At 37.7% G+C, this 22,792-nt stretch overlaps 1 protein-coding gene across 1 annotated transcript; it reads left to right on the top strand.

Annotated features, from left to right (window-relative positions):
* The first annotated feature begins 12,930 nt into the window (after positions 1–12,930).
* On the top strand, positions 12,931–17,640 carry LOC102080551 (interferon-induced very large GTPase 1-like). The gene is given in 2 exon segments (XM_019357445.2): positions 12,931–15,998; positions 16,001–17,640. Coding segments are annotated over 2 exon segments (4,614 nt in total). The 5' UTR covers positions 12,931–13,024.
* Positions 17,641–22,792: the final 5,152 nt, after the last annotated feature.

Genomic DNA, 22,792 nt, shown 5'->3' with positions numbered 1-22,792 from the left:
GGACCTTAAAGAAGTCTAGATGCTTTTCTTTCTGAGCTCCTTAGACTACACGTTCTATACTTGAGTCTAATCTGCTGTGAAATGCCTTTTACTCTGCTGGAACTGCAGCTGGTAAAACACCAAACACACACCAAGAATGTTTAATCATGAAAATTAATTTGACTTTGAACTGCCAACAAATGAAAGAGATTTCCACATCTCATTTATTTGGCTGTTTAACTCTAATATTTAATGTTTAAATGTCTCCTGCTGAAAGTTTACAGACCTCAAATATGCAGCCATCAACTTGCTTGTTGTTGGTTTTACACATGGAAACATCTCTTTTTTTTAATCATAAAAATCTTCACAAATACACAAGATTCAAGATACAACACCTGTATTTTAATTTACTGTCCGACAGAATGTTCTGAATTATGGAAAAAGTAAATTTCCATTATTTTAGAGTATTTTTCTGGTGCAACTTACTATATTTACAGACTAACTTCAATTCGCCAAAACCAAAGTAGCTGCAAAGACTACATCATAACATTGCAGTCCTCTATTTTTTAAATAAACATATGACTCTCTAATGGGTGTGAAAATGTAGTGAAAGTGAACAAGGCTAAATTGAACACAAACAGTGTCTTGACATGTATTTCCTCTTATAGAGGAGTGGCTTTAAGCCTCCAGCAAGATAAGTTTTGGCAGAGAGCCAACAGGAAACAGTCACTTCTCTATTAGTTTAACCTGATAGTGTAGGCTACCTGCGTTTTGAAAGTTACAGCAGTTATAATTACAGAACTGTCTCTACTCATTGTGAAAAATATGGTGGCACTTAAAAAGCATTTCTACCTTTATGCTCTCTCGTCTTCTGTAGCTAACTAGATGCATAAGCAACTTCATGCATGCAACATGAATGCATCTGATATGACAAAAGTTATTATTTTCTTATTAATGGGCAAATATCTCCATGGCCATGAGTAATTAGCCAATCAAATAATAACATGCATTAAGATTTAATTACTCATTAACTGAAGTGGAATGCTGTTCCAGATTGTCCGTGTGTGTATGTGTGTGTCTGAGGCTGTAATTAATACACAAAAAAACAAACGTTTATTCACTACGTATGTCAAGCTTAAACAAGTTTTCTGCGTCATGACAGTGGCTCTCTTTTTACCTGTATAAATCTCTTTTTCTATTGACTGCAAACAAATTTATAACGATTTTGTCTTTTTAGCTGAGAACAAAAACTGAAACTGTCAGGAGCAGGTTATGGTCAGAGTTTTGGCTCAACATAAGCTGGAAGTGCAGCAGTTTTACACAGCGTTTCTGTGAGTCTCATGCACAATAATAAACAGCAGAATCCTCTGTTGTCATTTTTTTGTATCTCCAGAAACACCTGCTTTTCTGTCGAGATGGTAAACCAGCCCCTGAAAGACTCAGAATAGTAGATATAGCTGCTGTGTCACAGAGAGCAGCAACAAACAGTTATTTTCCAGCAGCCTGTCTGGTCCAAGCTTTCCATTAATGCCCACCAAACTCTGTATAGTAAATACAAACAAACAGACAACTAGATACTATAATGCAGACATTTTCTTTTTCTTTTCATCAGTGAAAGACTTTTTCTCATTCTTTTTGGCCAGTTCATTAAAAGAATAAGAAACCCAAAATATAACCCAATATAACCCAAAACGCAAGGTCTAATCACAGTAAAAGCCATTTATTTGTGCTCAGTCTACAGTGGATACATCAATACAAAGTTTAATGTCTTAAATTTTGTATTACTTATGTAAAGATAAAGAAGAACACCGTTTTGCATCACCTCCTCCCTCAAAAACAGAACCACACTGAAACTGAAGACAAAGTGATGAAAGAGAATGTGAACCAAAACTCCTTCAAAGAACTGATGGGAGCGACTTTTCAGTTTCACAAGGTAAGATTGTTTTGGACAGAAAAAAATTCTTATATATCAATATTTTGATTTTCAAAAAAATTAAGAAAAATGGTTATTTCACTGCATTCCAGAGACAGAATTTCTCTATGTCATCTAACAGTACAATCTATGTGAGAATTCAGTGCTGTGTGTCTAACAGAACTATTCTAGCTCCCTTTTTCTTCAGCATTCGGACTGTAGATTTTCAGAGGGCACACAGTACAAAGGAATGACCCAGGAGTTTCGACTGGAGTGGAACTGCCTCCAGATCAGGGCTGGTGAACCACCAGTGAACATCCTTGCACCAGCTCCTGTGTCCCTGTGATAGAGTGGAGTGACTGAATGTTTGTCCCAGTCTTAAAAATCAGCTTGAAAAAAAAAAAAATCAGCTTGATCACAGATGAATGGCAGCCAATGAGCCAGAAAAGCTGATTGCTCACAGGTGAGGCGAGAGATAGAAGTCAGATCAGGGGGACAGCAGCAGAGATAGATTAACATCTCCAGTGGTCAAAGATGTGAACACTAACACTGTTATATGTTTACGTACCGAGGTTATAACCCATTTTGTCAGTAGATGGTGTTGTTGTACTACTGGGGAACCACTGGAGACACTATGGCATGCACAGCTCAGAAATACATGAGCTCTGACCTGGGAAAGATGCTAACTTTGGTGTTCTCTCTATTAATTTACAGGCACTGAAAAATGTACATTTATATCACTAAAGTAATGTAAGTTAGATAACAACTGTTCAGTCATTTTTGTAATGACTGTGAGAGCGTTGTTTTTTTTTTCTTAACGAGTGTTAAGTCTTAACAGCAGTGCCTAATAATGTGGCATGTAACAATGAGCATCAGTATATCATCTGCAGAATAACAGTATGTAAAGTAATTTTCCACGTGTACGTTATGATAGAAGTAATCTACAATTTAAGAAAATGTGATGTAGACTTTTTTTCTAGTGTTAACCAGAACATATGAATTACACTCGTTCAGAGAAAAGATTTGATGCATACATCTGCTGCCATGTTGTACGTACGTTTTGGTAATGGCATGTTCAAGAGTAACGCTGTATTAGGTGGAAAAGTTGTGTGAGTGTTAAATTTGTTATTTTTGAGTTGTGACCATTGTATAAGTTATCCTTTAGCTACGAGTGTTTTGTTTAATTTATGTGTATATGAATATATGTCAAACTCATTTCAATTGGCTACACAACTCCTGTGGTTGAAGCGTGAAATACCTACCTGTCTCACTTAAGATGGTCCACCTTGGCTGTAGGTCCTCTCTGGAGCACTCACCTCATTTACCCACCTGCCTGCTCACCTTCCTTTTCTCCTGTGGAAACACAAGCCAGTGGCTTCTCCCTCGGAAAGTACTCTTAGTGCCCCTAAGTAAGTAATCGCATCAAAACTCACCAACTGGACTTTACATGCGTTATCTTTCTGTTTGGACTAACTAACTATACTCTAGCTAGTTAGTTTAGTTAGTGTAACCCAGAGCTCCTTAGAATCATCTTAAACTGCTACTTTTCTTGCTTGTGTAAAATTAAGACTTTTAAAAATTATAATTGAGTCCACTTGACTCCTGCATTTGAGTCTACCATCATTTATCAGCCTATGTGGCCTGAAACACCGACAGGGAAAGATTGTTTACTTGTGCTTCAAGGCTGTAGATCTATATCAAATGTGCTGCAAGTGACACTGAGAAGCACAGCATTCCTCAGATGGCAGTGCAGAGGGCAGCACCGAAGGACCAACAACATCCTCTACCCATGTCCACTGGCATCATCCTTCACTCTGGGTAATATTTTAGGGCCCCATCCCTTGCGTCACTTCTGTATCATTAATACTTCAAACAGCGATGTCATATCCCCACCCCACACATGTAATGAAACAGCATACTGATGGTCAGCTTTCATATTTCCACAGACTGATTTCACTACTTTTATCGTGGAAGGGTCAGGCCCCAGTGGTGGAGAAAGTAATGTACTAGGCAATTTTGGCAATGTTTCTGAAACATTCACAGAAAACCCTGTGAAGATAAAATGTTCTGGTATTGTGGAATTTTGTCCTCTATTTTGTCTGATATCTAGACACAGGTAAAAAGTGCTCTTCCAACACCAGCAAAAGGACCTCAAAACTGGTGACTACATTGTAACAAGAGACTTGAGAAGGAAGACGTGGGAGTCTAAACAGTGGGCAGGTCCCTTCTAAGTGCAGTTCACCACAAACAGTTGTAAAGAACTGTTGGATCCCCTTGGATCAATGGCAATATTTCAGATGAATTGCAAGATCTATAGACAGCTGCTGACCTGACAAACAAGCCCAATATGAGAGCCAGAAAGATTAGAAGACAAACTTATGCATTCTACTCAAACAGAAGCACATGAAGCCACACCAAGTGATGTGCCAAGGCACCTACAGGCAGAGGTGAGATTTTTAATTCCCACTACTACTTGACATCCTGGTTATAAGGAGTGCTGATTGGAGTTACGCTGCACTGCACTGTGCAGTGATGCTGGAGTGAGATGGTCACAGATCACTGCATCGAGAGAATTCATACTTTGAGTTTGAGCTCTTAATATAGAAAAATTTCTATTGTAGAACAATTAGTAAACATGTCCCATGTGAACCTAAGCCTGACGGCATTTATGCCAAAGCCATCACAGTGTACCTGTAAGTGTGTGTTTATGACAGGGTGAGGAATAGAGCTGCTATTTCTTTACATCAGGTCTTTTTGCTGGTGTTGGAAGAGCCCCTTTCACCTGGCTGGTGAGAGGGAGAAGGACCTTATTTTATTGTATTTATTGTTTTAATTTACAATTAGAAATGAAAAGATGTGTCTGCCCACAAGGTAGAAATGTCTAAAACTACAGCTCACACCCTGCAGTAACATACAGTACATCTGAGTTGTTGTAAATTGTCAGACTACTGTTAGGGTCATTTAAATCCCTCATACACAGTTTGAAATGCGTCACCTCCAAAATTATGCAGAAGGTTATCACTTCCCAAAAGAACCAACCAAAAACCGACCAAACCAGATTAAAACCAACCAACCAATCAACCAATCAACCAACCAACCAACCAAACAACCAAACAAAACAACCCCCAGAAAATGTTAGGTCAGTTTGACCCAGCACCTGCTTTGTCCATATCTGACCAGCCGCATTACCAAAATAACAAAATTTGGATCTTTTGTAACAAAGTATTTTCCCACACTATTTAGTCCCTCAGCTTTGTACCATACTGCTGGTATTTAAGGGTGTCGTCTTCTTCCTGGTTACTTTTACCGTATCTCTACCTTGTACCGCAAGTTCAGCAAGCTTAATTGATCTTAATTGGCGTTTCATGTGTACAGAGTTATATTTATAGCTTGTAGAGCATAGCTGCTGGGATTTTGTTGGGTGTTCCATTTACAAGAAACACTGTTTAATAGAAAAACAAAAAAACAAAAAACAATCTTTAACAGTTTGAACCCCAGACTCACCTACACTGTTTTCGAGTCTACAGGCAACAGACAATATACCACGGTCAGCTATACACTTACAGTATGTATTGGGGTTTTAAAGTGTGTTGCGTTATGTATTCTTAAGTTCTCTGTGTTTAGAAAGTGAACAATAAACTGTGCCCATCTGTCTGCAATAATATCAGCATTACTGGCCCTGAGAAGCTGCGAGCTGTTTAAAGCAAAAGCAAAAAAATCCTCATTCTGGTTCAATGCAGCACTTAAAGTGGTGTCATGCATCTAGTTGGTTGTAACCTACTGTTAGGAAAACCCCTGCTGTCATAATTTTCCAGTTTGGAGAACTCAAAAGCTGACTTGAAGGAAAGCAAGCATTAAAGATATTGATAAATGAAACGATTCAGAACACAACACAGCGTTTTTTGGAGAGTATAGACTGAGAAGTCTTTAAATATACAGGAATGTTGATGAGGAAACTGCATGGAGGTGTGCATTGCAACTCTTAGCCTGGGAATAACTGAGAACTGAGAAACACAAGTGTGAGAGTGTGACTTACTCACCAGTGCCCAAAGCTTCCTCCACTTAGAGTTCCCCTGCTGTCTAACAAAGATCCTAAATACATAACTCACACTATTCTTTCTTTGGCTTGGTTTCACATATTTACACGTTTAAAGCTCACTTGGGAAAAGGAGCTGGGTAATCACACAGCCTGTGACTATAACAGATGTAGTCAATTTAAATGATTTTGAGACTTTTCTCATTTAATCAAAAGTCCTCTTTTAATGTCCCTGATTGCTGCCCTTGCTCAGCTCTGTGTCAGTGTGTTCCCTTTGAGCCATCAAACTCTTTGTGCCCAAAGAGTTCACAATAAAATTTCCAATTTTGGTTCATACTGACATGAAAGCATCACAGAGTTGCTAAAAAATTACAAGTAACACTTTCATGATGTGATTATTTTATTCTACCATTTCCAATAGTTGCCCTGTTGAAGGATCCAGTGACACCTCAAACCATTTAACCCTCTGAGGTCTAAATCATCACTCGTGATGACTCCAGCCCTAAGCCTAAGTCTAACCCTAGATAATAAGAATATGTAATTTTTATTTTTTTAAACATTGTTCTCCTAAGTTTTTTCAAGTAGGAAATAAAGAAAACAAGCAATATAACTGACACACATCAAAGCCTATTCACTTTTTTTCCCAAAAAAGTGAGGTTTGCCTTTCACCAGAATATAAGTTTATAGCAGGGTTAGGGTTATCGTCTATGATGAGAACAGTGTGTTACAACAAAGGGGCTTAGTGTGTGTAAAGAGCTGTACGAGTGTAGAGTTTAAACAACCATTAAAAGATAATTCTCCACTAGACAAAAGTTTCATTGTATAGAGTGTAATGATCCTGTGCTTGGAGTCGGGGCTTTTTCAGTTTGTAGATTTCTGAATTCTTTTTTGTTATTCAATGTTCATCTGGTTTTTAGTTTCTTTGTTCTTTATTCTTAAGTATCTTGAGTCCTACTTCCTTGTTATAAGGAAGTAGGCTTTAGGTTTATTTTGCATAGTCTATTGTTGTTTTCTGAGTCTCTCCCCTTGTGCCCCTTTATGTCGAGTTTGTATGTTTCAATACATCTTCACTGAAATTTCGCTTCATTACCTAACCTATTCATTGTGTTAGTCTACTCTTGTCCTTTAAAATGTTGTCCCACATTGCTGTGTTTTTCTTAGTCTTCCCCAGTAATTCCTCGTGGCTCTTGGATTTTTGAGTTCTGTCTATGGACTGTGGTTTAGCAAGTGGTGCTGAATCAGTCTTTTACTGAAAAGTGGTGCAGTGGGTGGTCATGATTATCCATGGTGGATAACAGCTTGTTTAACAACCCCCTCCACACCTTCAAATTTCAAAAGTAGAATGGGTGTCTTTCTCCTGAATCCAAACTTGGACCTGATTTGTCAAAACAAGGGCCTTTTAAATACTATAAGAACAAGTGAGCCCACAGTCTGATGCCTGATTATTCAAGACATTGTTTGTGGGAGGATTTTAAATTTGATTCTGGATTTAAGAGAATACAGGAGAAATACGCTCTCTCTTTTGAGTCAGTGTCAATATTTTTGCTACAGCATTTTGGATCAGCTGAGGGCAATACTGCAGTCTAAGACTAATAAATGCATGAACTAGTTTTTCAGTGTCAAAGGTGTTCAGTATGCAGCCAATCACAGAGCCAGCCTTCCTAATCAGTTTATTCAGTCTGTTGTCTGCAGCACCAATACTGATCCCCCAGTAGATCACGGTAAAGAACAAAATCAGTTAACGCTCAACATGTTGTGCATCCAGAGACACTTTCTGCAAACCCACGTTTATGACAAGTTATTTCAGTTATTGTTGTTGGGTATTTATTTATTTTTTTGTTTAGCCATTCTTATCTCTGCAATTAAAAATGCATTTTTCATTTGAGATATAGAAAGTATGCTTTGCTTTCAGGCTATTCTTTGACAAATGTAAAACAGTGTAAAGGTCCAAATAGATCAGTAATTGCTAAAACATCAGCTGCTTTCCACCAACAACCTTGCCACGTTCTAACTCACTCACAGCATGTTTCTTTCCCAGATGAAACCTAAATTCAGTGAGCTTTTGCCTGTCACACAATTTACTCACAATATTTACTTTAAATGACCAATTGAAAGGGGTACATCAGGGAGCAGGGATAAATGTAGAACTTCATGATCAATGATATGCCAATTTTATTATTCTAAAAATTACTGTGTTGCATGTAAACATGTAACTGAAGTCAAACTTTTGTCTTGTAGAATAGTGTAAAGCATCGCTTTAGTTACCCTAGCTACACTGCGCTAATATTAGACATTTTGTTTTTCATTTCCATGTCATCATATTACTGGCAGTAAACATTTTATCTATTCACTCTTGTTGAGCTCAAAATCATGAAGCATCCAGAAGTCAGTTAATTGCATCGTAACAAGTCTGACCAGCCTTACAGGTCTCATTATTACAATCACAATTGATTTTCTGTAAGTCGCAAGTCTCGAATAATTTTTTTTTACTTTCTCTTTTACTTTTATAATTATTGATTTGGTAGTGATATGAATGCAGAGAGTTTCACAGCCTATTGGATGTTTCTCCCCACGTGAGATCTGTTAAAAACAAGTGGGAGGGGTTAGTTGGTGTTGAGAGTTATATATGGCCTTGGATCTTGGATCCAGGAGATGAGAGGAAGCAAACAACAAAAGGTAAGTTTATTTTATTATTTTGTTTATGGATCATGATCATCTTGATTTTTCCCTCAAATCAATTGCCCCTTCCACTGTTACCCCTTCTTTATCTGTCGTCCTCTTGTTGCTCTACTGACCATTTCCTTTGTACTTTTAGTTTGGGGAGTTTTTTTTAACTTTTGAATTCTTTTACTTTTTGTTGCTTTTTATCAAATTAAATGACCAGCTTTTGGAATCAAACTCTCTTTTCATTTTATAACTCTGCATCCTAGTCTGCATTTGGGTCTGCAACATTAATTAATACTATATAACCTGGATATGGATATCTTCTTTAGTCCAGACCAAGAGTTATCCTACCAGTCTCTTCTGGACTCATTCCTTCACTAACAAACCAACTGAGTTGGATTCTTTTGACTCTAGCATGTGTCATTACACTTGTTTCTTGATTTTAGGCATATACTATCAGACAGATTTTTAAGCATGTTCTTTTACTTCTCTCTCAGTGTGATCCAGTGAATACTCAAGGAGCTCATGGAGCTTGAAACAGGTATTAAGACTGAAAGAGGTAATATGTTAATTAGGAACATTGTAACATTAGTTTATTTTTTGGAATTTCAGAGAATGTTTAACAATATGAATATTCTATTTTAACTAGTATAACCTGCTGATGTTTGGTTTCTTTCAGAATCACCCGAGCTCACCATTGTGTTAACTGGTGATACAAATACTATTGAGACTGGACAAACAAACATCTTACTTGACCATGATGACAAAACCAATGTTAAAAAGTTTTCATCCACGCTGTATGATATGTGTGGTCGGCATATCACTGTCATTAACATGCTTGGTTTCCAAAAGACTGATGAAATCCCACTAAACCAGGGAATTCATGCCATTCTCTTACTGTTACCATATGGTCGGCATAACCACCATTACAGCTTAGGGATTCCATGGTTAGAAAAAGCTTTTGGGAAAAAATGTTTGTCTTTTGTCATGACAGTTGTGACTCATGATTCAAGTGAAAAATGTGAAAGTGCACTGGCAGACCTGAAAGCTAACAGCACTTTTGCTGAAAAAAGATACCACACATGCACAAGAAGCATGATGAATGCAAATGAGATAATAGATCTGTTAGAGAAAATCGATGTCATGGTCTCTGAAAACAGTCCCCTCTGTGCCATTAAACTGGTGGGTGATGAAGATGAGAGAGAGCGTTTGGACCAAAATGCCAACAGAGAGGAAGAAATTGGGATCAATTCTTCTATTTTTCTGAAAAATCAAAAAGGTAAGATTTTATTGTGAGTAGAACCTAAATTCTTCTAAAAAGTTTTGTGTCTGAACTTTTTTTTTTTATTTTAGGACAAATCTTAAAATCTTTTATACTGATACAAATCACTGAATGCTGTTGTCACAGAGAATATGGGAAATACAAACTTTGTTTTTTATTTCTTTAATTTGTCACTAGTTTCTTTGTGACTCGCTCATTGTTGTTAGTCAGAAAAAGATGTTTTATTGAATGTGTGGGAGGGTTTTTTTTTTTTTTTAAATTTGCATGTGCTTTTGTTGAGTTTTTTCCAAGTTTGCTTTAACTGCATTGGCAGTATGTTTGGGAATATTAATTTGTCCTCTCTCCTCCAGAATCATTATCATTTTAGGAGACATGCTTTTGCATGATGTACTAAGATTATTTCTGGATCATCTCTAAGATGAGAACACAGTAATAGCCCATGGTATCAAAGCTTTTTGTCTCTACTCATGCGAGAACTTACTGTAACTCCGGATGTATGTACTTGAAGTTGATTAAACAGCCAGGTCCTGAAAAATTTGACTTTCTTAGTTTGAAGTGAATTACTCAGAGTTCAAGGTTGATTGAAAGGTTTGTTAAACTTGCTTCCTAAAAAAGAGACATAGGTTAACAGCAGGGGTTTGTTGCTTGCAAATGGTGTGAAAAAGCATTTGCCCCCTTCCTGACTTCCTATTTTTTTGGATGTTTGTCACACTTAAATGTTTCAGATTATCAAACAAATTTAAATATGAGGCAAATGTAACATAAGTAACCACTGTGTGAAAAAGTGATCAATCCCCAATCTAACATAAAGTGACTGTGGAGTATTAGATCTTCAAAATCTTTAAGTTCGATTTCACAAGCCACACCCAGACTTGATTACTTCCACACCTGTTCTCATGAGTTCCAAGATGAAAACACCTGCTTATCTCAGTTTTGCTCAAAATCATCTTGATGATCTTAAAGACTTTTGGGAAAATACTCTGTGGACTGCCAAGACAAAAGTTTAACTTTTTGAAAGGTGTATCCTATTACGTCCTATTACAGCTGGCATAAAAGTAGCACAGCATTTCAGAAAATGAACATCATACCAACAGTTCGTACTCCTCCAAATCACACTGTGGTTGCCCACATGAATGTTGAAGTTCCCCAGCAGAATAATAGAACCCCTGGGAATAGAGCACTCCTTAGCACCCCATCCAGTGACTCTAAGAAGGCAGGGTACAATGAAATCATTTGGGACATAGGCACAGATGACAGTTAGGAACTATTCCCCGACCTGAAGGTACACGGAAGCAACCCTCTTGTCCACTGGGGCAGGGCTCTAGAGTGCGACCAATTTGGTCACAAATGTGTGACTAAAAACAATCCTACGTTGCACAGGTGCGTGTGTGTCATGCGCGTGTCTCTGCACAGATGCTCAGAAAGGGGAAATGATGTAGGGAATTTCCATAATAATCCAATGTGCCAATATTTCGCCAACAAAATCCTAGGTCGCACTGGTGCGACGAGCTGTTTGAGTAAAAAAACAAAACAAAAACTCTGCAACTCTGAAAGTCTCCGTGTGGTCAACAACAGACACATATTATGCTCATATCACAGTCTAAACCAGTCAGAGATAGTCAACAGCAGAACCTCTCATATGCCCATGCCCAAGGTAAGATGTTCAGATATTGAGATGTTCAGTTCAAAGCCTTTGAGGCACTTTTAATTTTGACTTTCTTTTTATTTTATATATCTTCAGATATTTGAAGTTTAAATTTCAGCCCAATGAAGCACTTTAAGTACAAGAACTTTTTCAGTACTGTATTTTTCTGACTATAAGGTGCACCTAAAATCCTTTCATTTCCTTAAAAGTGTGCCTTATGTATGAATTCTGGTAGCGCTTACTGACCACGAAGCAATTTTATGTGGTACACGGCGCTCAAAAGTCTGTCAAAATGTTTTAGTATGACTTTGGTAAGCTACGAAGCCACACCGCTTGATGGATTGTTGGAGCATTACGGCTACCGTAGTCAGGAGGCTCACGTACCGTGCTTCAACATAATGTTACCGTATTGTGTATAAGGATCCCAAAATGGCACCTGTTAAGAGACATGCTTATGAAGCGGATTTCATACTCTATCAGTTACGCAGTAGAATATGGGAATAGAGCAGCTGTGAGAGAATTCAGCATTAATGAATCAATGGTACAGAAGTGGAGGAAGCAAGAAGAATGAGTTGAGTAAAGTTTGACTTACCTGACTATTTGGTTTCACTTAATGCGCCTTATAATCTGGTGCGCCTTATGGTCCAAAAAATACAATAACTTATCTTTCTTGTAGAAATGTGCTCCAAATAAAGAACATTGTGTTGACAAGATTGTCAGTTAATCATTTACAAATCAATATTGTCTGTATGGGCAGAGGTGTTAAGTGATGTGGTTGAAATATTTGGGTGCACCTAACTTTTACACTGGTGCACCTAAGAAAAAAAGTTAGGCGCACCAGTGCACCCATGGCAAAAAGTAAGTGTAGCGCCCTGCACTGGGGAGAACTCCAGGTACTCGTGGCGAATTGGGGGAATACCAGCTCCTTCATGTTGCCTCCTCACCGAGGGCAACACCAGATGTCCCATTCCTCTCCAGGGTAACCCAGGGTACACTGGACCCTTGATTGTCACACTGCATAGGGGTTATCTTGGTCGCTCTTTGTCTGGCATCTCACCCAGTGGAAACCCTACCAAGGACAAATTGCTCATAGGTTCACTGGAACACAAAAACCCCTGATAAGGTGGCAATTGATGGGGGCGAACATGAAATAAATCATTAAAAAAAAAAAAAAATTCCTGCCTTTAGTGCTGCTTTAAACAAAAAAAGTTTCAAATAAGACTTTTCTTTACTTTTGAATTGTCCAATTTACTAAACTGTTACATCATTGCTGTTCTGCAGGTGTCTCCGGTATAGGTATGAGTGGAAACAAGGATAAGATATTCTAATTAATTTTATAAAATCCTAAATGTTTAGTTTTGTATATTTTACATACACTAACTGGTGATTCATTTATTGTTATAACAGCCAATAGATATTTCTGAAGAAAGCATCAAACAGAAAGGCCAAACAGAAACTGAAAGACTTCTGAGCAGACTTCACCTTCAGGACAAACAAACACAGAAAATGTCACCAGCAGACTTTCTTAAAATAGGCCCTCCTGTGAATCAGAGCCATGACACATCTGAAAAGGATTTAGCTTATACTTTTCTTCAGAGGATGATGATGTTAGACTACAGAGCAAGATATATCCTTGTAAGACAAGACAATCCTAATGTAGCCCCTTCAAAGTCTGTTCCAGTGTTCAACAATGATGACTTTGATGCTCTATTTAGTACAAAGGTAGACTCTAATAAATCAAAATCTCACATTCACCCAATGGATGTTCAGATGGCAGTATTTCATTGTTCAGACAGCTTCCTTAAGCAGAACCTGGTTACAAAGCTATCATAGTGTCAGTACGCCTTACCTTTGCTTGTCCCTGACCCAGTCACTATGGATATTGAATGTCCTCTGTGGACATTCAGGCAAATAACAAAAACATGGACGAAAGCTAAAATCAAAGATAATTCAAATGTTGTCAACATGAAGACTATGCCAATCTGCAAAGCTGAGACACCCATGGTGTTTTTCCTCCGCCTGGGTTCACTGCCAGTGTCAAAATCTCAGCTCATGAACACTGTGATCAATGACCGTCACAGCACCTTCTTCCACAGGAACTGCCCAGGTAGCACCAAATCTCGCCTGCTGATGGATGGTGTGGTAGAGATTGCCTGGTACTGTCCAGCTGGAAAACACAATGACTCCTTCACTGACTGCATTGCCTTCTGTAATCTTCATGGTGATGCTCTGTCATTTGAAAAACAGCGTGAGATACTGACAGAAAAATCATCAGTTAATGTTGTTCTTGTGCCGACTCTGGCAAAAGGCCAGAAAAGTACTACAGTCATCCAAGCCCTTTATAACTCACCAACGGCACTCATTATTCTCATTGCTGATGATGATAGTGATGCAGTTCAGGTTAAAACTGGAAAATACAAAATGGGTGTGAAAGACAGAAATCAATCAGACGTTTCTGAAGATGTGAAAGAAATAATTGAAGAAATTTTATCTGGACCTCACACATCCTTCCAGCTTGAATCAATGGCTGAGGTTTCTGGAGTCACAGTGGATGAAGATCATGTAGTCTACCAAAAAGGGAAAGCTGCTGCACTGAAAACAGTTAAAATGCTTCAAGGGATGGAAATTTCCAAGCTCAAAGAAAGATTTCTCCCCTGTCAAGCCAATTTGTGGCATGAGTGGTGTAAAATAAATAAAGAGCTGTATCACCTTAAAGGAAACATTGAGAAGGAAAAAAGTGAGAAACAACAGCAGCTGATACAAATAAGACAAAATCAGTGCAAAGCTTCATGTAGTGAACTGATGAAGTCATTCACAGAAAGCCTCTTGTCTTTGCCATCAAAAGAGAAGGAGTACTTCCTGAAATGGACTCAGATCTTAATAGATGCCCTATCCACAGACGATCTCTCTTCAATTCTCCAAAGCTATGATGAAAAGTGGACTGAGGTCTCGACTCTGAAGAAGAAACATGACAAATCTGATCTGTTAACAACCAACCAAACTGAGCTTGAAGAAATCTCCAAAACACTGCAGTCTGCAGTGTTTGGCCTGGAGCACATCTTCAGAGAAATGGGACAGATCTATGAAGCCCATAGAGCAGTACAAGCTGAGAATAAACACACCGAGTGGGTTAAATACCCTGAACTGGCTGCAGATTTGATGATTTCAGGACACCCAGTGGAGCTGATGGATGGTGATGCAGTTCATGTGCCTTTAACATGGATCTCTAGTCTTTTAGATGAAGTTATCAAGAAACTAGGCGACCAGAGAGTTTTTGTGTTGTCAGTTTTGGGCCTACAAAGCAGTGGAAAATCAACAATGCTGAATGCCATGTTTGGATTGCAGTTTGCAGTGAGTGCAGGCAGGTGCACCAAAGGTACCTTCATGCAGCTGGTCAAAGTGTCAGAGGAAATCAAGAAAGACTTCCAGTTTGACTATTTTCTAGTGGTGGACACTGAAGGACTAAAGGCATGTGATACCACTCTTCATCATGACAATGAATTAGCAACATTTGTTGTTGGCCTGGGAAACATGACACTGATTAACATGTCTGGTGAGAATCCAGCTGAGATGCAGGATGTCCTGCAGATTGTTGTTCAGGCTTTCATGAGGATGAAGAAAGTTAAACTTTCTCCAAGTTGTGTGTTTGTTCACCAGAATATTACAGACATTGGAGCTTCTGAGAAAAACATGAATGAGAGAAGATGCCTGCAAGAAAAACTGGACCAGATGGCTCAGCTAGCTGCTAAACAGGAATCATGTGATGCTGAGTGCTTCAATGATGTCATTGCCTTTGATGTGCAAACAGATGTGAAATACTTTGCTCAGTTATGGGAGGGAAGTCCACCGATGGCTCCTCCAAATCCAGGCTACAGTGAGAGTGTCCAAGAGCTGAAGAACATTATCCTGTCTAAGGCTAAACAGTCTGCCGGTGTAAAACTGTCTCATTTCAGAATGAAAATTCATGACTTGTGGAGTGCTCTGATTAATGAGCACTTTGTTTTTAGCTTCAAAAACTCACTAGAAATTGCAGTTTACAGAAAACTTGAGGTTGAATACGGGAACTGGACCTGGGCCCTGAGGAGCAGCATGCTGACTATTGAAAACCAGCGTTACACCAAAATTGAAAATGGAGACATTGACAAAATTGAGCGTAGTTATATTGTTAAAGAAATGAGCAAAACATTTGAAAAAATCAAAAAAGATATGTCAAAGTACTTTGAGGATGACAGAGACAAAGATTTGTTGGTTCAGTGGAGAGGCCGATTTGAAAACAAAATAAAGGAGTTCCAAGAGGACCTGGTGACAGTAGTGCAAAGAAAACTGGATGAAGTTATTCAGCAGAAGAAAGCGTGTAAAAAGCTGGATGATAAGAAGCCAGAGTTTGAGAACAAGCTGCTGCAAAAGAGCAAAGAGCTCGCTCATCAGTTAAAAGACAAACCAAAAGATGACAAGGAACTTCAAAAACAGTTTGACACTGTGACTGGGTAAAGGATTTAATTGCAGATACAAAACCCATTGAGGACATCAACCTGGAAGAGGATCAGGAAACTATCCTTCAAGATGTTGGGATTGAACAAAATATTATAAATGATTCCAAAAGCAGTGGGAAATACAAAAATATGTCTGAGTTTGAAGACTACACGGGTTATATAGTCCACAAGCAACAAAAAGGACAGGGCATGGTAGCCCAAGTTTTTTCATTGATTGAAGATCACATTTGGGGACCTATGGAGTATGAGGACCAGGAACAGATCAGATCACTAATAATCAGCATTGACAAAGAGTCTCTTGATGCAGTCAAGAGTAAACCTGTAGCAACAAGAGGCTACAGTTCAGCTTACTTACAAGAAGTGGCCAAAGATGTTCAAGACACAGTGACAGAGTTTGAATCAAACCAGAAATATGATTTCAAAAAGGAGTTCACAGTTGATCTCTTACTGTTCATATTTGACAGGGCCAGCAGTTGGCTTTCACAGTCTCACAAGAAATATAAAATGAACAATGATGCAAACACTTACTTGGAAAGCAAGAAAACACAATACTGCAACATTTTCAGAAGCTTCTGCAAAGGAAACTCATCTGCTGTGGTGTTTGGAGAAATTATCTGTGGAAAACTGAAGGTTTCCATTGTTGAGGCTGTTTGTAACAATACTGCCATTGATCTTGCTGGAGAGATGAGGTGCACTTTCCCAGCATTCAATGGGAACAGACTGAACTTAGAGAAACATTTGTTGAAGTCACTTGCAGAGAAAGAGGACTTCGATGCTTTCATCACCTACATCCAAAATCCGAGGAAGCAAGTCGAGGCTTTTATCAAAGAGAGAGTAAACACGTACATGTTCAGAGAATACAAAGAAAAAGCTCAAAACATACTCAGAAAAAATGTGGATGGGATGCAAAATTTTGTCTGTCAAGCTTTGTTTGATGCAACAAATAAAGTCAAAACACAGAGAGGAAACACAGACATGTGGGCAAAGGAGTTTTCCAGTTTCCTTAAAGATAAACTGACTCTTGAATCTGTCTCCTGTCAAAACTTCAGGGACATAAACAATTTTGAATTTCTTAAAGATGAGATTAAGAGAGGTCTTGAATCCATCAAAGAGGAGATGAATCAGCTTTCCTTGGATAAGATGAAGGAATTCAGACTTACACCTGAACAAATCCTCATCGATCAGCTGTGTAACTGCTGCTGGGAAACCTGCCCGTTCTGTGCAGCTGTTTGTACCAACACTGTCAAAAATCACAGTCCTGAAGACCACAATGTCCCCTTTCATCGACCTTCTGCAGTCAGTGGTGGACACTACAAGAACAGTGATGAAATGAGTGTCGAGTTCTGCACAACAAAGGTTGCAAGTGATATACGTTTTTACCCTAATCTAAGGTTAGATCCCATTCCTTTTAAAAAGTACCGCAAAGCCGGACCACCATATAAAAACTGGAGAATTACCCCTGATGAATCTAAGCTAAAGTACTGGACATGGTTTGTGTGTCGATTTCAGAAGGAAATGGAAAAGCACTATCATTTTAAATTCACAGGGAGTGGTCAGATTCCCAGAGAGTGGAAAACACACACTAAAGAAGATGCTATTGAAAGTCTGGATGAAATGTGCAAACTGTGAGTGAGTCACCACAGCTCAACAATTATTCAAAAATTAAACCACTTAAAATGATAACGTTACATTAAAACATTAAAATATGGAGTTTCAGTAGATTGTTCAAATGGTACATAGAAACCTGCTTAATTGAAATGAAAGCTTACAAAGAGAGCAAATGGGAACAATATCAATTTAAAAATGATAGTGAGAAATACAGTGAGAAATAAAAACAGATATTTTTATGTTAAATTTCAATCAGATTGTCATCAGCAAAGAATTTTTGGACAGATAAAATGTTTTCACAAAGTAGAAGCAGAATTTTTTATTTTATTATTATTTTTAAAGAGGCAGACAACGAGGACTGCTAAAATTATTGATGTAAGGAAGATTTTACATCATTAGATCACAATATGAAAATGTTTGAAAGTTAGTTCATATAGCAACATGTGTGTTGTGACTGAGCTAAATGTCACATTTTGAGGAAAAAAAACCATAAAACTATTATCTTACTGTAAATGAATGAATTATTTTAAGTTTATTTTAGCATTTGCATTTTAAATTAAAAAAAATGAAAAGAAACATGCACATTTAACTTTGTTAAATTAATTTTAATGATCAACATCTTTACTTTTTTGTCATTATAATTTCATTTTATTCAGCATTTTGAGCTATAATGTAAATAGTGCTTAATAATGTTTTCATTCATTGAGCTGTTAATCAGTGACAACACATATATTCACTTTGACCTCTTGTGTTACTAATGGATGGTGTTGGGAACGAAGTATTATTTTTTGTCATTTTTGTTATTTCCATTTATTATTTATTTTTATTAATTCTATTTTTATTATTTTGTTATTTCTGTTATTACTGTCATTACTGTTGCATCATAATCATGTAATATATATGGTTATAGCCTTTATTACAGGTCCAGTAAAAAGAACCACTTTAAACTGTGGATGTTAATGTTAATGTTAATGTTTATGCAGACTGCAGGGTGAAAGAGTAACTCCAAAATGAGACAGGAAGTTATAGGCTTTTGAAGTTGCAGGCTTTGCAAAAGTGAAACCAAAACCAGAGTCTGAGTTTGTATAATGAGTTTATACATTTTACATAGAAGTTAAGATCATCACAACACAGGATGGCCTTAGCCTGGTTGCCTAAGTGAGGTCAACTAAGGTGCAGAGAGCAGATGCACACTCTGTGCACGCGCAGAGACATACACACACACACTGTTAGGGTGTAGGTGAAAGTTGACTGATGAAGCAGTAGATGCACGATGCGAGAGCGGAGCTGGCTTACGGGAAACCACCGGGGAGAAGATGGAAGCCAGTGTACTTTTAATTGGGCCTTAGGTTGTCGAACAGAACATTTGTGGTTTTGAAGCTGATGTATGTGATGACGCAATGAGGGGGCGTCACTAAATATACTCTGATGCATATAAAACTGTATTTTGATGTTAGGAGGATGAGATTGTGGGGCTGTCTGCTTACAGAGTCCGCTCATTCTCCCACGCGTGTCATTTCATTAAAATCATCGTCTTTACCCTTTGGACCAGTGTGGTTACTTGCATTCCTCCTGTGTTTCCTTCCCTATATTTTTGAACCTTAACAATGGTTACAAAGAGTTGTAATAAACTTAATTTCTTCATACCGGGGTTCTTTTCACTTCTGAAAAATGTTGTCTTTGTAGATTATTGTAGCAATAAACATTCTGCTTTTGTTCCTGAATTTATCTGAAACCTATTTTATCAGTTGAATATGAAATTCTCTGTACCCACCTGTTCTGTTGATGAACAGCAAGTTCATTCAAATGCTATTTTGGCATCACTCACCACTTCTGTAAGGATGATATGCGTTTTTGAAGTACAGGACGAATAAACTGAAATGTAATCAAATTTTTATTTTTTCTGACAATGTAGAACAGACAACAAAAAAATTGCAAATGACAGAAAAGCACAGTGACAATATCTGTGTGTGGTCTACCTGTGTTCCCAAGCACTTTAATTTCAGAGGAGGGTAGATGGTACAAATGCATAATCTATCAAAAATGTGGCAACATTTTCTAAATATATATATATATATATATATATTTTAATCCATTGTGCAATCCTGGCCTACAATCTTGATTCTTCAAGAAAATGTTGAATCTGATAATCCTTGCTTGGTAATTTGTAATTATTTAATTCAGTATAGAAAAAATTATAGATAATCTGTATGTCACATTTTGGCAAATGCACAAACTCCTTTTCAAAAAGATAACTTGTGATGGCAATATGCTTTTTAACAAAAAAATAAAGTAGTAAACATTTTGGAAGTATTACATAAAAATTCAGCAAGCTAATCAAGCAATCTAGGACTTATTGTTACAAGATGGTGTTTATAGGCCACATTTCACACAGGCTACAACAGCTTATACAATTTCTAAACAGAATTTCATCATTAACCTCCTAATGTTGATTTTAATAGAAGGACCCAAATGCGGACTTAGATGCAGGGAGTGAGTTTTATTTAACGTAGGTGACGCACATAACAGGAACGGGTATGGCGTGAACAAAACTTTGCTATTTGGGCTGACTGGGACCTGATGAATGTAAAAACAAAGAATTCAGTGATTTTTTTTTTTATCTGATCTTTGTTTCTGGGAAAAATCAGATCCATATATGAGGACATTAGTTTTTTATTTCTATTGAACAGTGGCAGTATAATGTCCTCGTAAGTGGATATCAGGGCCTTGTAGAGCAAAATTTAGTATTTTGGTCTAGACAACCCAAAATGTGATGTCCACATATGTGGACGCCAGGTCCTAGGAGGTTAACTTTCAATCACTTTTTTTTTCAACCAAAATAAAATCAGTGGCGTCCTCTTCAGCTGACCTGTTTTTCATGGGTTCCTTAGCTGTTATATCACAAGGCAGCACCATCTAGTTTCATTACATTTACCAGAAGGAAGATATCTCTACAGCTGATATCTCCCAAAACTGGGCAACTCACACCAAAACAATCTAGATGGATAAACAGCAGGTCAAAGGAAAATGTGTCAGTGCTAGTATTAGTATAGTTGTAGTGTTAGACATTTATATACCACGTCACTAAAAATTGTTTTGTGAAGTAAGGTATGAGTAAGATAAGTTCAAGTATTTCGTGCCATGGCGTCCACATTACCATGGTAACAACTTTCACCAAATTTGTCGCCTTCTCAACCCCAGTGTTTTATGCTATCATGTTCTTTCACGTCTCCTCCGTGGACCCTTCTGATTCCTGAATGGACAGAAAAAAAGAACCACTACCAAAAAGTAGTGGGATCAAGCAAAACCTTTTGTGGGATCTCGCAAAAGTAACTCGGGATCTCGGTCACTCTCACTTTTGCACTGCACTGTAAGATTGTGCATACACTGTAGGATTGAGCAGCTCTCTCTGCAGCAAAAAAAATAAATAAGATCAAACATTCAGCAGTAAGTCCTGTCGCTCTCAAATCTTAAATTTTCACCTGTTTAGCAGGAGTGGGGCGGGTGGAGATTTGCCCGGTGCCGTAGCAGTCATGTCAGTGGGATCCGGAGGTTTCTCTGTGAATTTCACATTCCCGTGGCAGCGTGCTCGGTACTTGCTCAGATTTGAAGTTTAATTTTTCGCTCTAGAAAGAAGTTTCCTTCCCACGCAGAGTGTACAGCGGACGCTAATGTTTTGTCACTTTTTACAGAGTCAAACTCAAAGTAATGTCAGTAGTTTCACACTTTAAACGCTACATGGTCGTACTCGCTCCTGCATGCTATATTATCCATTGTTGATCTACACATGTCTGTTGCTACCATGGACGTCGCACGCTCATACGTCATTGTCATGAGAAACTCTCACAAACGCAGTAAGGCAGCATGCTTATGGGAGAATAATGGTAATCTAATAACTTTTTTTGCAATCAACAATTTGTAATCCCTTCCTTTACACGTTACTTGAAAAAAATAATTGGATTATGCGTTACTACCCATCTCTGATTATATGTCAGTCTTTTTTCTTATTATAGCAGACACTTTAGTGTTTTCAATGGATATTTATATGTTTAATACATTTATTTCATGTGTCTGTTTGACTTTTACTAGACCTCATTCATTCATTGTGTGAATTTCTAATAAAATAAATAGTGTGTCACAGTTTTTCTTTACCTTTTCCCCACTTTTATCCTTGTGTGTTGGGTCGCAAATTTTGAAGCCAATATGATAACCTTATCCCACCAACGCTGTGGAGGTCAAGCTTTTCAGATCCAATTAAAATCAAATCACTCATAATGAATCTCTGAAAAACAGTAGAATTCTTAGGACAGATTTTTTTAAACATTGTCATATGAACAGCAGAACAGTACATTTAAAAGCAGAAATAACACATAGAAAGCAAAGCAAACAAAAAGCGAAGCAACCCCGGGTGAACTGTTTCATGGCATGCATTTTTAATTTCACTTTGCCATTTGGGCTGATTGGGACCTGATGAATGTAAAAACAAAGAATTACGTGATTTTTTTAAATGTATTTTTTTACCTGATTTTTGTTTCTGAGAATTCACTTTAAATTTCGATAGGACAATAGCAGTATAATGTCCTCGTAAGTGGATAGCAGGCCCTTGTAGAGCAAAATTTTATATTTTGGTCTAGGCAACCCAAAATGTGATGTCCACATATGTGGACACCAGGTCCTAGGAGGTTAGAGCACAAACAGAAAAACACACAAAGGACAGACAGGATTAACCATTGTTGGACTAGTCACAGTTGGCTATAACACTATCAAAGGCTTCTTACTGATCCTCATTGTTACATTTTTAAACAGTATTAATCAACATGTGTTCACACAACAAGTGGCACAAATCTTTCATTAATACAATGGTAGATATATTTAACCTAAATATATGGGTCATGTGATTTGAACATGCAAGTTAAATGCTTAATACCATGACTCCACTATATAAAATACTTCATTCTGAGTATGCATAGCATATATGAGTATATATGATTACACACAATTTATGAAAGTAACTATGATTATGTCTAGTGTATACGGGTATATATGTCATAATAAAATCCACAACACGTGCTTGCTGTAGTGTGTAATCTTGCTTACTCAGAGATAACATTATCCATATACAGTCATCCCACCAACACAAAGAGGAGAGTGTCAGAGTTTTACCCCTGATACT

This window comes from Oreochromis niloticus, linkage group LG4 (genome assembly GCF_001858045.2).
Source record: "Oreochromis niloticus isolate F11D_XX linkage group LG4, O_niloticus_UMD_NMBU, whole genome shotgun sequence".
NCBI classification, from domain to species: Eukaryota; Metazoa; Chordata; class Actinopteri; order Cichliformes; family Cichlidae; genus Oreochromis; species Oreochromis niloticus.
The sequence above is the reverse complement of the archived record's forward strand: the minus strand, read 5'-3'. Positions and strand labels throughout refer to the sequence as shown.